Here is a 15,947-nt window from a genome sequence, read left to right as displayed (position 1 = left end):
GATTCAAGACAAATGGGTTCACAAGGTCATATGGTCGGGATACAAGATCGAGTTTCGGTCAGTTCCACCGGTGAGGTTCTTCCCTTCCAATGTGCGACTGTCCCCGGATCGCCTAAGGGCTCTGTTGGGGGCAGTGCAGGACTTGATACAACAGGGAGTGGTAGTTCCGGTTCCCTGTGGGGAACGTTTTCGGGGCTTTTACTCAAATCTGTTCACAGTGCCCAGGAAAGAGGGCAAGGTGCGTCCAATTCTGGACTTAAAGGCGCTCAATTGTTTTGTCCGGGTGCAAAAATTCAAGATGGAGTCCATTCGCACAGTGGTGGCTTCCCTGCATCAGGGGGACTTTCTGGCCTCCATAGACATCAAGGATGCCTATCTTCACGTTCCCATTTACGCAGGACACCAACATTTTCTGCGCTTTGCTGTGGGAGAGGACCATTATCAGTTTGTGGCGTTACCCTTTGGTCTCGCCTCTGCTCCCCGGGTCTTCACAAAGGTTTTGGCCCCAGTTCTGGCGCTGTTGCGGCAGCGGGGCATATCGGTTCTGGGCTACCTGGACGACCTCCTCCTTCGTTCGGAGTCTCCGCAGGCTCTGTTGTCAAACTTGGAGCTCACCATGACCTCTTTGGAAGAGTTTGGGTGGCTTGTGAACCTGCAGAAGTCATCCCTGGTTCCCTCCAGGAGGCTGGACTATCTGGGCCTGACTTTGGATGCGTCCTTGGCCAAGGTGTTTCTCCCTGTGGAGAAACTCCAGAGGATACAGTCGGCGACTCAGCTGTTACTGTCCGCCAACTGGCCGTCCCTTCGGACCTGCATGAGGGTTCTGGGACTGATGGTGGCGTCTTTCGAGGCAGTGCCTTTTGCTCAGTTTCATACGAGGACTCTCCAAAAGGAGATTCTTCTCAATGGAACCAGAATCCCGATTCCCTGGACAATCGGATCCGGCTGAGCGAGCGGACCAGGGAGTCCCTGGTTTGGTGGCTTCGGTCTCTGATGCTCAGTCAGGGGAAGTCATTTCTTCCGATCTATTGGACGATTGTCACCACGGATGCCAGTCTATCCGGGTGGGGAGGGGTTCTCGGCAGAATTTCTGCTCAGAGGCTCTGGTCCCTGGAAGAATCCAGGTTGCCGATAAATGTGTTGGAACTGAGAGCGATCAGGCTTTGCCTAGTTCACTGGATCGAGCGTCTTCGGGGCTGCCCGGTTCGGATTCAGTTGGACAATGCCACGGCCGTGGCTTATGTCAATCACCAGGGGGGCACCAAGAGTGTTCTGGTGGCCGTGGAAGTGGCCGGCATCCTTCGTTGGGCAGAACGTTTTGTTCCGGCTCTCTCCACGGTTCACATTCCGGGCGTGTAAAATTGGCAGGCGGATTTTCTCAGCCGTCAGACCTTTGATCAAGGGGAATGGTCTCTTCATCCAGAGGTGTTTCACCAGTTGTGCCTTCGTTGGGGCACCCCAGATGTGGATCTGTTGGCGTCTCGGCTCAACAGGAAAGTGCAGAGGTTTGTAGCCCGCTCCCGCGATCCTCTGGCGGACGCCACAGACGCGCTGGTTCCCCCGTGGGGGCAGTATCAGCTGCTATATGCCTTTCCTCCTCTCAAGTTGCTGCCGAAACTTCTTCGCAGGATAGAGGTGGAAGGAATTCCAGTCATTCTTGTGGCTCCGGATTGGCCTCGTCGGGCCTGGTACGCCGACTTGGTCAGGCTGGTCGCGGACGCTCCTTGGCAACTTCCTCTCAGGGAGGATCTGCTGTCTCAGGGGCCGATCTTCCATTCTGCTTTACGGTCACTGGCTTTGACGGCTTGGCTGTTGAGAGCCAGGTGCTGAAGGACAGGGGTTTGTCTGCTTCAGTTATTCCTACTCTGCTTAAAGCGAGGAAAGCGACATCTAGAAAGATCTATCATCGCACGTGGAAGTCTTATATCGCGTGGTGTGAGTCCCTCGGGGTTCCTCCACGCTCTTACTCGGTGGCTAGGATCTTGGCCTTCCTTCAACGGGGGGTTGAGCAGAAGCTGGCCTTGAGCACTATCAAGGGTCAGGTTTCAGCCTTGGCGATTTTCTTCCAGAGGCCACTGGCCACTCATTCCCTGGTGCGGAATTTCATCCAGGGGGTGCGGCACCTGGTTCCTCCGGTGCGCTCGCCCTTGCCGTCCTGGGACCTTAATTTGGTGTTGTCGGTTCTCAAGAAACCTCCCTTTGAAAATATTAGGGAGATTCCCCTGCTTACCTTATCCCAGAAGGTGGCCTTTTTGGTGTCTATCACTTCTGCGCGCAGGGTGTCGGAACTGGCTGCGTTGTCCTGTCATTCCCCCTATCTGGTGGTTCAAAGGGATAAGGTGGTTCTTCGTCCGAATCCATCCTTCCTTCCTAAGGTGGTTTCCGGTTTTCATTTGAATGAGGATATTGTGTTGCCTTCCCTGTGTCCTAAGCCCAGTCATCCTCTGGAGTTTGCGTTGCACTCCTTGGATGTGGTTCGGGCAATCAGGGTGTACTTGGCTACTACTGACTCCTTTCGTAAGTCTGACTCGCTTTTTGTGATCACGGGTGGCCCTAGAAAAGGGTTGCCTGCGTCTGCCGCGACTATCTCCAGATGGATCAGGCAGACGGTGGTGCAGGCTTATTCTATTAAGGGTCGGGTTCCTCCGTTCCCTGTTAAAGCACACTCTACTCGGGCTCTTAGTGCTTCCTGGGCTTTCCACCATCAGGCGTCGGTGCTTCAGGTTTGCAAGGCGGCTACCTGGTCGTCTGTTCATACCTTTACTAAATTTTATAAGGTTGATGTGCTGGCATTGGAGGATGCCTCCCTTGGCCTCAAGATTTTGCTGGCTGCTGTTTGAGAGGACCTTTGGTCTACCTCGGGGGTTCTGTTTTTTTCAGGTGGGTCTCATCTTCTTGTTTCGATGAGTCCTCTGTTCTTCTGGTTGGCTCTGTTTTGGCCTTCTGGATTGGGTTTTTTCTGTTATCCCACCCCTCATTTATGGCACTGCTTTGGGACGTCCCTACGGATATCAAAATATGGAATCTGCGTCTGTCAATGAGCGACAGAGCAAACTGGATTTTTGACTTACCGTAAAATCCTTTTCCCTTAAGCTCATTGACAGACTCAGTACCCGCCCCTCTATTTTGAGTTGGGTTGGTATGATTTCTCTGACATTGCTTTGTTACATAACTGACATCCTATAGCAGGGAGAGAGGGTATACCCCCTGGGACTGCCCATAGGTGTAGCCAGAACTTTTTTCTGCCTAGTGTCCTACTCCTGTAGGGGGCAGTAATACCCTACGGATATCAAGATATGGAATCTGCGTCTGTCAATGAGCTTAAGAGAAAAGGATTTTACGGTAAGTCAAAAATCCAGTTATTTTTGACACTGTAAGTCTGCAAATATTCTCACCCACACAAGTCACATTTAACAAGTATATTAAAAAGAACATTGCACTGTTGGGCACAGGTATTCCTCATAGTCACAAGTTTCCAACAAATTAGCTACAGTATCCCTCAAAAGCGAGTACACCCTTCACATTTTTGTAAATATGTTGTTATAACTTTTCATGTGACAACTCTGAAGAAATGACACTTTGCTACAAAGGGAGGGGATGCTTCAGTATGTCACAATACATGTTGGCATTCATGGTTCCCTCAATGAACTGTAGCTCCCCAGTGCCGGCAGCACTCATGCAGCCCCAGACCATGACACTCCCACCACAATGCTCGACTTTAGGCAAGGCACACTTGTCTTTGTACACCTCACCTGGTTGCTGCCACACACGCTTGACACCACCTGAACCAAATAAGTTTATCTTGGTCTCATCAGACCACAGGACATGGTTCCAGTAATCCATGTCCTAGGTCTACTTGATGCAGTGTGTGGCATACGGTCTGAGCACTGACAGGCTGACCCCCCCCCCATCCCTTCAAACTCTGCAGCAATGCTAGCAGCACTCATACGTCTATTTCCCAAAGACAACTTATGACGCTGAGCGCGTGCACTCAACTTCTTCGGTTGACCATAGCCAGGCCTGTTCTGAGTGGAACCTGCCCTGTTAAACCGCTGTATGGTCTTGGCCACCGTGCTGCAGCTCAATTTCAGGGTCTCGGCAAGCTTCTTATAGCCTAGGCCATCTTTATTTAGTGCAACAATTCTTTTTTTCAGATTCTTAGAGAGTTCTTTGCCATGAGGTGCCATGTTGAACTTCCAGTGACCAGTTTGAGAGAGTGAGAGCGATAACACCAAATTTGACACACCTGCTCCCCATTCACACCTGAGACCTTGTAACACTAACGAGTCGCGTGACATTGGGGAGGGAAAATGGCTAATTGGGCCCAACTTGGTTATTTTGAGGGGACAGAAAATGTACACTGTTATACAAGCTGTACACTCACTACTTTACATTGTAGCAAAGTGTCCTTTCTTCAGTGTTGTCACATGAAAAGATATATACAAGGATATTTTTTTGAGTTGGGCACATTCTCAACACAATGCTTTTGCACTGAGATAAATGAACTCCTGACTGTTACGTCATCCTACAGCGGCCATTCGAGACAACCAAAGACTTGACACCCAGAAGAAGCTGGAGAGAAGTTGCCAGCGAGGGACCTTGCAGACTTTAGACCATTGGAAAAGGGGGGGTTGAGTATTGCAGAGTTTAGTTCCACTTAAAATCTTTTGCTGCACTATTCAACTTCAATCCAGGGAGATTTCCTCAGTAATACCTTTTATTCTGCTGCTAGATGTCCTCGGTCCAATCATCAGAACCATTCAACCCATCCATTCTGAGCCTCCTGGATCTGCACTAGCAGTGGCAGCACAATGATGGGCTTATTTCTGTCACTCTGCTTTCTCTTTCTATTATGTTTCTTGCCAGCACATGAACTTATTTGCTCCTTTTTATTGCATCTCCCTACTGTACAGGGACTACAGTAGGTTGATATTGGGCCAGATTCAGATAATTACACTGCATTTTAAAATACATTTACATAGCTGTATTAATTTGTCTTTATATCTGCCTAGAGTTTGACTTTTACTATCTTCTTTTTCCCTGTAGATTTCTTTGATAGTAAGACACCTGTGGTTTCTCATTCTGGGTCTATTTTGAAGGCTGACATTCAAGAAAAAACTGTACAACGGTAAGAGTTGTATATACTAGCACTGATAATGCTGCCGTGCAAACACATGAATAAAACAAAACAAATTTCTGCCATAATATCAAGGCCAAACCTAGATTGCACCAAATGGCTAAACCGATAAGTGCTGCAAGTAAATACCTCACAAAATATTTTTGCCAGATCCATCAATGTACCGTACTATCAATCTAAAACCTAGGCAACGCTTTAAATTAAAAGACATTGTGGGTGAAAAAGTTGAAAAAAATGTGTGTAAACAAGTGAAAGATGGGTTTTTCAATATCTCGTCTGCAATGGCAGGGAAACAAGTAGGTCATGTTTGTGTGGTCCCTAAAGATCCACTGCGCTAGGCGTATAATAAACACTAAAACTGACTTAAAATGATGCAGCACGAGAATCCACACAATGAAGGCCAACAGGAATATGTATTAGGCATCCTTTCTGGTCACCACATTGATTTAACACAGCTTCCCAGGTTGGAGGTAAATACTGAATAACCTTGCTTCTCAAAAGATTATACTATATCTTGCAGACTATTGTGCTTACAGTGAGAGAAAAAAGTATTTGATCCCCTGCTGACTTTGTACGTTTGCCCACTGAGAAACTGAGAAAGAAATGATCAGTCTATAATTTTAATAGTAGGTTTATTTTAACAGTTAGATACAGAAGAACAAAATAATACAGAAATATGCATTTCAAAAAGTTATAAATCGATTTGCATTTTTAAGAATAAATTAACCACTTCAGCCCCGGAAGGATTTGCTCCCTTAGAGACCAGGCCATTTTTTGCAATTCAGCACTGCGTTACTTTAACGGATACTTGCGCAGTGGTGCGATGCTGTACCCAAATAAAATTTATGTCGTTTTTTTCCCCACAAATAGAGCTTTCTTTTGGTGGTATTTGATCTTCTCTGCAGTTTTTAGATTTTGCGCTATAAACAAAAAAAGAGTGACAATTTTGAAAAAAGAAAAAACTCCATATTTTTTATTTTCTGCTATAAAACATTCCCAATAAAAAAATTAAAAAAATGTAATTTTTTTTATCAGTTTAGGCCAATTTGTATTCTGCTACATATTTTTGGTTAAAAAAAAAATCCCAGAAAGCATATTTGAATTGGTTTGCGCAAAAGTTATAGCGTTTACAAACTACGGGCTAGATTTGTGGACTTTTTATTTATTTATTTTTATTAGTAATGGCGGCGATTTGCGATCTAAACACAGCGGTAGTGCGGTTCCTGCGGCCGCCAAACCACATGCACTCCAGTCACGTAGTACTACGTGAATGGACGCAGCCAAGCCGCCCTGCCACAGTAAAAAGCCAGCGGGCGGTCGGCAAGTGGTTAAGTATTTGATCTTCTCTCAATCAGCAAGATTTTTGGCTCCCAGGTGTTTTGTATACAGGTAACAAGCTGAGATTAGTAGCACTCTCTTAAAGGGAGTGCTCCTAATCTCAGCTTGTTGCCTGTATAAAAGACACCTGTCCACAGATGCAATCAATCAATTAGATTCCAATCTCTCTAACAAGACCAAAGAGCTGTCCAAGGATGTCAGGGACAAGATTGTAGACCTACACAAGGCTGGAATGGGCTACAAGACCATCGCCAAGCAGCTTGGTAAGAGGGTGACAACAGTTGGTGCGATTATTCGCAAATGAAAGAAACACAAAGTAACTTTCAATCTCCCTTGGTCTGGGGCTCCATGCAAGATCTCCCCTCTTGGAGTTTCAATGATCATGAGAACGGGGAGGAATCGGCCCAGAACTACACGGGAGAATCTTGTCAATGATCTCAAGGCAGCTGGGACCATAGCCACCATGAAAACATTTGGCAACACACTATGCCATGAAGGACTGAAATCCTGCAGCGCCCGTAAGGTCCCCCTGCTCAAGAAAGCCCATGCACAGGCCCGTCTGAAGTTTGCTAATTAATGTCTGAATGATTCAGAGCAGAACTGGGTAAAAGTGTTGTGGTCAGATCAGACCAAAATCTAGCTCTTTGTCATCAACTTAACTCGCCGTGTTTGGAGGAGGAGAGATGCTGCCTATGACCTCAAGAACACCGTCAAACATGGAAGTGGAAACATTATGCTTTGGGGATGTTTTTCTGCTAAGGGGACAGGACAACTGTACATCAAAGGGACAATCGACAGGGCCATGTACCATCAAATCTTGGGTGGGAACCTCCTTCCCTCAGCCAGGGCATTGAAATGGGTCGTGGATGGGTATTCCAGCATGACAATGACCCAAAACACACGGCCAAGGAAACAAAGGCTGCTCAAGAAGAAGCACAGGAAGAAGCACATTAAGGTCCTGGAGTGGCCTAGCCAGTGTCCATAATCCCATAGACAATATGTGGGGGGAGCTGAAAGTTCGAGTTACCAAACGTCAGCCTCGAAAACCTTAATGACTGGGAGAGGATCTGCAAAGAGTAGGACCAAATCCCTCCTGAGATGTGGTGACCAACTACGTCTGACCTCTGTGATTTCCAACAAGAGTTTTGCCACCAAGTACAAAGTCATGTTTTGCGAAGGAGTCAAATACTTATTTCACTCATTTAAATGCAAACCAATTTATAACTTTTTTGAAATGCTTTTTTCTGGATTTTGTTGTTGTTGTTCTGTCTCTCACTGTTAACATAAACCTACCATTAAAGTTAAAGACCGACCATTTCTTTGTCAGTGGTCAAACGTACAAAATCAGCAGGGGATCAAATACTTTTTTCCTTCACTGTAAAAATTTGAATTGCAGGGAAGGGGATGCAGCAATAAAGCATAAGCAATACTTCTGGCAAAAAAGATATCTGCATTACTAAATAGCAAAAAAAAAAAAAAAAAAAAAAAAAAAAAAGAATGTTCGACAGAAGGTGCCATATTGTTGAAAGATTTAAGTGTTTTGGGTCAAATAGTCAATTAAGGTGTTTCTAAAGGAAATAAATAAAAACAAAAAAATCAAACATGTTATGTTATATTTACCTGCTCTGTGCAATGATTTTGCACAGAGCAGCCTTGATCCTCCTCTTCTTTTTGGGTCCCTCGCAAATGCCATTCAAGCTCCACTGTGCCCTGCAGTGAGCACAATGCCCACTAGAGGACGTTGTACCCCTTAGACAACCCTTATGAAGTCTGTTTCTGATTGTTTGTTTGTTCAGACATTCACACCAGTGGTCTGCTGGAGGTCATTTTGTAGGGCTCTGGCAGTGCTCATCCTGTTCCTCCTTGCACAAAGGAGAATATACCAGTCCTGCTGATGCGTTAGGGCCTTCTTTGTTCCTGTCCAGCTCTCCTAGAGTAACTGCCTGTCTCCTGGAATCTCCTCCATGCTCATGAGACTGTGGTGGGAGACATAGCAAACCTTCTGGCAATGGCACGCATTAATGTGCCATCCTGGAGGAGTTGGACTGCATGTGCAACCTCTATAGGGTCCAGGTATCGCCTCATGTTACCAGTAGTGACACTAACCGTAGCCAAATGCAAAACTAGTGAAAAACAGAAAAGATGAGTTGGGAAAAAAATTTATAGTGACCTCCACCGGTAAAAACATTCTGTTTTGGAGGTCATTTCATTGCTTCCCGTCTAGTGCCCCTGTTGTCAATTTCATTAACTCCAAAGCAGCTGCAACTGATTAACAACCCCCTCTGCTACTTAAGTGACCAGATCAATATCCCAGGAGTTTAATTGACTTGATGCTATACTCTGACTAAAAAAGTGTTCCTTTAATTTTTTTGAGCAGTGTATATCTAGGGAAGTCAGCTTAGACCCTTTATTTGTTTCTTCTTGCTACAGCACAAAGCTGCAGAGTAGAGCAAAAGTACTGTGTCCATGAAGAAGTGTGCTGTATGTTCTGTAAAATTAGGTTCATCATGCACCAAGCCTCTGTGCTGTAGCTGTATTGGTTGTCTTTTGAAAGATGAATCTGCTTCAAAATCTAACATATTAGTTACTTCTGTTAAGGAAGAAATGGCTTCTAATTTTCATACATTTAGGTGTCCATTAGCAGATCTGCAGAATCCAATCTGCAAAGAAATCCAGGACCTTGAGATGCTTTCTTGTCGAATATGAAGCAATTACTTAGGGTGCCTCCACAAAGTAATTGTGCTCTGATGCCTGCTACCCTTGTTGGCTTTAAGGAACTAGGTATAGTTGTTCTAATTACCTAACTGACACTGTCATTTGCAAGTGTGCTCTCCTTCTCTAAATACAGTTAACTGAAGGATGTCCAGAAGCAATCCAGCTGCAGGCTAGGCAGACAACAGACAAATGCCAACAGGCTCAAGGCATAATGAGAAGAGCAAATTTGTGAACTGCCTGCAGCTTAGAGAGCTTGCTTGAGGGGTCCTACACCTAAATAGGGCTTAAGATGAGGCCAAATGTCCACCTGGTGGCAGCCTTGCAGATCTGAGAAACAGTTGTCTTAATTAAAAAAGCTCAGGAAGTACTCATAGATTTAATTAGGTACACCTTTGTCAGGATAGGATAGAACCTGAACCTTAGACTATGTGGGTGGGTGATGGCCTGCTTGTGTCATCTTGAGATGGTGGAACTAGAAACCAGAGCATTAGTACAGGGTTCATCTTGGAAAACAAAGATGAAATAACCTTTATGAAAGAAGTAGAAGTTGAAATGGACTCTCAAACCCGAACCACATCCAGACAGTATAAGGAAACTTCCTAAGGGTAAACTGGAGGCAGACCGAGGGACCTGATAAGGATATCCTGGTTGGGGAGTCAGATGGATACTGCATTAAGTACTGGGCCTCCCCCTTGTTCAATGCAAAACTATGAGAGATTCCTTATAAGATAAGGTTGCCAGTTCAGACACCTGCCTCATCACAGCAAAGGCTTACTATATCAGATCCCACAAAATTCCAAGGGGAAGCTATATTGGAAACCCTCTAAACAAGTGTTTTAAACAAAGAGTAGAAAGCCAATGGCCTCCAAAACAAAATAGAAATGGTAGGTATTTCACTAATAGTACAGAAAGCTGAACGCTGGCCCAAATCTGGCTACAAGAGAGGTTTTGTCACATGGAGGAAGTCCTGAGGCTTACACCAAGGTAGTTATTACATCACGTGTTAATAGATAGATTTTACAAGAAGCAGATTTCCCAGCTTTGCATCAAGGGATTCCTAAACTACGCAGTACCCTGTCTTTCATAACTTGAGCTTCAACTGCCATGCTGCTAAAGGCAGCATCCAAGAAGCAGGATGGTAAATTGGTCCTTGGAAACGGATGATTCTGATCCACTAGATCCCTTAGAGCAACTGTGGCATCTTTTCAGGTGGACAGACCATCCAGGAACAAAGAGAATCTAACATTTTGTTAATTCTCTTATCATCCTAGTATACGCTGTGTGTTTTTATCCTAATCATTACTGTGATTTGTTTTTAAATATTTTCTCAATAAAAATATATATTTTTTAATTTAATTGTTTTGATTGCCTTAAAAATCCAATTTCTTGAGGATCTCCTATTTGAGCTGTGAATTTTTAACCCCTTATTTTGGCTTCATCATTGCAGATCCAGTGGGGGTCATTGTACAAGGTGTACTGCTGTTTTATACATACATGGAACTGATTTTGAATGAAACTTTTCAGTGTTCTATTCACTACATTGGCATCATTCATGACTGTTATTGCTGCCATCAGTAATCATCATCGGTGGGTTCATATAGCACTTATGTGTGGTTAACCCTTGTGTGACTGTGTGTTCCCACACAGCTGCTACTTGACCCCCAGGTGTTATGCCAGTTATCGTGGAGAGGGCGCTGGTCCTGTCATACTAGCACCGGATTTATTTGTGTTTTTTAGTGCTCCCTAATCAGGCTAAGTCCGAGGCCATATTGAGCAAGGGATAGAAAGCTGGCGGGGGCGGATGGTGGGTGTTAAAAATAGTGTATTCACAAGTAACAGGAAAAAACGGAATTGGATGTAGAGTGCCCGGATGGACCATCATTCTGAGTATAAGTCATTCAAAACAGTAGCATATATAAGAGAATATAGAAAACTAATGGTAATAGAACTAATATGGCATATGTGCAGTCCAACAGCGTTGAAAGATCCAGAGATCCCAGGGGTCCTGAGCAGCGCTCAGGGATTCACAGGGGGCCACAACAATAGATTTTTCCAAATTAGCGGTGGGGCCATATTAAAGCGGCCATGCTGTCCTAGGTGAAGGGAGGTCATTGCAGATTTGATACACTTCAGCATAAATTTGCACCTGAATCCAGTCTCTTAAGAGCTTCAAAATGCAGAATGGACTAATGCCATTATGGACTTTATAACAGTAAACGTTCTGCCACAAGAACTGGGATGAAAAAACCCTGACCAGGAATCTTGAGAAGACATGCCAAGTTGAAGAGTGGAGTAATGAGAAAAGGATTTCTCCTAACAAGCGGCGTGAGAGAAGACCTTAACCAGGTTTCTGGATTGTTCCGAAGAGACCCTGTCCCCCGACAACAATACAGTCTGCTTCCTGCATTTGAGGAAATTCTGCAGCCAACTTCTGCCTAGAGGTCATGGCTGCTCTAGTTCTTCTCCATGCATGATAACCTTCACTTCATAGAAAAATTGGCAATCGTGGCAAAGCTGCAGCCTGCCAGCTTGTCCTTTCCGGAAGGGATCTTCTATACCTTACACTGAAATTCTGGCATGTCTCTCTTTGTAAATTTCTGTCAGTAGGACATGATGGGTACTTGGCTGAGAGAGTTTTGTTGGTGCCTGAATGCACTCCTCTAGTAGCAAAATCTCTACCTTGTCGAGTGACCCTTGCTTGTAGGAACTGTGTGGATCTTTGTTATGCAATGAATTCATATTGCATGGCTGCTGTAATACTACTAATAATAATAATGCAGCTTGAAGGCATAAGTAACCGTGTGTTTATTTACCCGTGGTAACGGTAAATGTCTGCAGCTACAGCCAGCATGTCATGAAAATCTTAGCCTATGAACACCATATTTGTAAAGCCGCCAGCTTTTTAAAAACATTTTCTCCACTCTTCTGCCTGCTTCTGTTTCTTGGCCAATCTGTTCACTTTGCCCATGTCCAGGATGGCCTTGTGAGCTCTATCCATTTCACATGCTCAGAATGATGCATAATTCCCTGCAATGAAGCTACTTTTGCTTTTATGTTCACAATTACTGCTTACATGCACCTTTTGGAACACGGCATGGATGTGCCCCGCTAGTGAGAAAGCGTAGTACTGGGCTCCTGAGGACATTGACAGACAAACTCCGAACAACGAGAAGACATGCTTATTCTGGAATTGTGGTGCACTAGGTCTATGTGTCCACTCACTTGGGAGGCAGGCTTTGTGAAAACTGAAGCCGAGGAGAACACTTCCAGGGAAGATAGCCCTGCCAGCTCTGCTGTATGTGGGAACACTTTGGCCCCATTTTTCATCCCAGAAGATCCACAGAAAGGGTTCTCTGCCTTGCGTGATCAATTAGTGTTCAAGGTCAGGGACACCGCTAAAGGAGAGACTGAACCTGCATGGACAACCACCAGATGAGTACAAAAAAGGAAATGGGCTACTGTGTGGGCATTAAACCTTTATAGCTTTGCACTGGTTCTTTGGGTAAAATGTATGCTGCTGAAAAAACTTTTTTTTTTTTTTTCTTTAGTATTGGATGCAAGGGTGGCTCCATGGGAACTCTGCAAGTGAATGGGATCCACCTTAAAAAAGTAAACCATGAAGGGGGATGCTAGGAGTTCAGAAGCACTATATGTATTTTAAATAAGAGGGTTTATTATTTTATAATGTCTTCCAGGAAGTTGGTGATGTTTTCAGCGGCTGCAGCAATGTTTTATAATGCCCAGCTACAGTATGCACTGCTTGTAACATAGTCTTAAAGGCTATGAGAAAAAAGGGTATGAGCTCCCAGCATGTTACTGATCAACTTCCAAGAACTCCTACAGTGTCTCCATATGTCTGTTCAGTTTTACTGTAAAAAGTTACAGGGGAGAAAAACAAGGGCAGCATTTTCTGATACTTATATCATTTGTTTTTTTCCATAAAGTTTAAAGGAAAGAAACCACACAAAAGAATAGAACTGGGCTCTGGTGACTATTGCATTCCTTGTTTCAAAGAATGGAAAATTAAACCTTATTACTCTCTTTTGCAAGTTATCTACATTTTTATTTATTGATTTTTATAAAAAGTTTGTATATCTTGAAAAACTGCTGCATTAAAAAAAGTTACAAGAAATATGAATTATTGTACTTATTTTACACTCCTGCTTTCCCCACAATGCCTAGACAAAGGTGATTTAATGGGCTTTTTAGTGGGATCCTTGGAACACTGAACACCTGCAGAGTGTTGAAGTGTAATCTTGTGTGATTCAGGATCCTCAGAGTTCTAATGGGCCATACACACTATAAGATTTTCTGAAGACTTTTTCCTTTAGATTTACCAAAACCAGATAATATGAGGTCAAAGCTAAACACTTTGAATTTGTATGCAATCTGGCAGGCCCTTGCACTACATAGAAAAGGTAAATCTGAAGGAAAAAGTCTTCAGAAAATCTTCTAGTGTGTATGGCCCTTTAGGATCTTGCTGTAGGATCTTTGATGTCACCCTTGCCTAAGCGCCCATGCAGAAGCCAAGCTGTATTTTTATTTATTTTTCGTGCCCATTCTATCTGGGAATCTGGACCTGACCTGGGAATCTGGACGAGCACTTCGGATGGCACGCCATCACTAGCGGTAAACTATATTCCTTGAGAAGCTTGCATGTGACAGCCGAGAGAGGACCCAGGGAACCCACTATGAACACCCCGTTTCTGCACTGCGGATGTACTGTCATCAATACTTTGATGTATCTTCTATGGCACCCATCACTGAGCAAGTAAGTCTTAAGCCGTCCTGATCAGCCTGGAAGATCGGTAGAGGCAGGGGAAGATTGTTCACTCCGTATATCCTGTGACTTGTTATACTAGCAAGACTGCCCTGGAAATTTGAACTTTACAACCATGTTTAAGGGGTGATATTGGACTTTCAGAGAAGCACTCTTTCTATATTTTGGCTCCACTGGAATCAAGGATACGGGCATTTCACAGCAGCCCATTCATACCAAATTCAGATGTTTGGCTTATTCAACTTTGTTTCCTGTTGACAAATTCACATTTACTTCTTTAGGGCAAGCACATTTAGGCTATGTTAGCCATCTTTACTCTACATAGTATACCCTAGAGAAGTGGTCTTTGCTGGCTTTGTTTTATCAAAGGGGAGCCCCGGGGCCTATGTGTGCTGCTACTCAGGTGTCCTTAATTAAGGAATTCCCCCCCCCCCCTCTCTTCATACATCAAAGCAGAGGTCCGCACAGAAGTATGCAGCACACGTAGTTTTAGTCTGGATGTACTCCTTGAGTGATATTGTTTTAGATGTGCGTTTAAGGGATATTTTTGGTGCACTCTGTGGTTACTATGAGTAATTCAACTCTTTTATAAGTCCAGCTCAACAAGTCTTGTTTCTGCCTAATTAGCCGCTTGGTTATCCACTCAGGAAGCTGTACTCCCACATGGATTTAACGGTTCCCCCTTTTTCTGCTAACACTGAGGGGTTACGTTCGGACATCATCCACTGGGTGGAGTGGCACTTTGCTTTCTGCTCTTCGGCATTGAGGAAGCCCCTTCCAGTTGATGCTCATGCATGCAAGAACCACATGGATCCTCAGTCTGTCCTTACTGCCTGCCACCTGTGACCTGCTAACTTTGAACGCCTGACCCTACATCTGCTTCCAACCACTTAGAGTCCCGTCCTGTGATGCAGCATGCTTGATTCTAGACATGGAGGACCAGTCCTGCTGTATCAGGTGCCTCACACTTCAGTAACATTACTGATGCCTGCATTGTGCCCACTGATGTGACTAACCCCTGGAGCCTGGAATTTTGCCTTCTGATATAGTCCATGCCATCGTTGGAGTTCTTTCTATCAGGCATGGCTGCCTCCTCTTCTCTGTCAAAGGAAAATTTAATGTACCATATAGCTTTGATGCTTTCTGACTAACCTCAGAGGTCTCAAGCGTGCTGTCATGATCTTCCCGCAGCTTCAGGCTTTTAGATTGGATCCAATCATTATACCAGTTGATGCTTTGGTCATGCAGCATCTGGAATTCCTGCTTGCAGTCTTGAGCTAAAGTGTTAAACAAAACCAAAGCAAATTCGCAGCTCAACTTATCAGTCAGCCAGTAACCAACCAAATTATTCTGTCTGACAGCGTTAAAAGCAGAGGTTTAATTTGCACACATTTGCAAATACACCCCAATATTATCTTGCTTACTCACTCACTAGCCTCCATGCATAATGGATAGATAGAGGGAAGGTGAGCCTGGATGAAGCCCACCTCTCTTAAAGGCACAGGGGTTCACTGGACACCCAGCATATAGCACAATGGCAGCAAAGGTGTCCAGTGTATCCCCTCACCAGTATTCCAATAGTAAAAACAAATGACCACTGCCCCCGCCTATATATTGGTTTAGGGACATGGATACTGACATTTAAGAAAAAGTATACTTTTACATATTAATATAGCGCTATTAAATACAGAAATAATGTTCTACATCCAAATAATAAATGTTTAGCCTAAATAATAAAAATATTAAAAAGACCGCTACCTCATTTAAATAATATACATGCAATAGTCAACCAATAACAAAGGACGCTTACCTAAACATGTGCAGATATAATCATGTGAATAAACTGCCAAATAATATGCAAAAAATTAATTATAAATAAAGGTACACAAAGTTCACAAAACACCCAAGATGGAAATTAATGTCTTCCTGCTATTATTGTTCTGGTAAAACGAAGGTTAAACACCCACACCCAGAGCA

The 15,947-nt window shown here is 44.1% G+C and overlaps 1 protein-coding gene across 1 annotated transcript in view; it reads left to right on the top strand.

The window, feature by feature from the left end:
• The window catches only part of ZNF830 (zinc finger protein 830), an 82,820-nt gene that overhangs the window by 35,630 nt on the left and 31,243 nt on the right, over positions 1-15,947 (top strand). Inside the window, exon 6 of the mRNA XM_082259796.1 lies at positions 5,047-5,128. Within this exon, the coding sequence (XP_082115922.1) occupies positions 5,047-5,128 (82 nt within the window). The remainder of the gene's footprint in view (positions 1-5,046; positions 5,129-15,947) is intronic.

The sequence above is a fragment of the Pelophylax lessonae genome, assembly GCF_965119305.1.
Source record: "Pelophylax lessonae genome assembly, chromosome: 5".
In the NCBI taxonomy this organism is placed as follows: Eukaryota; Metazoa; Chordata; class Amphibia; order Anura; family Ranidae; genus Pelophylax; species Pelophylax lessonae.
The sequence above is the reverse complement of the archived record's forward strand: the minus strand, read 5'-3'. Positions and strand labels throughout refer to the sequence as shown.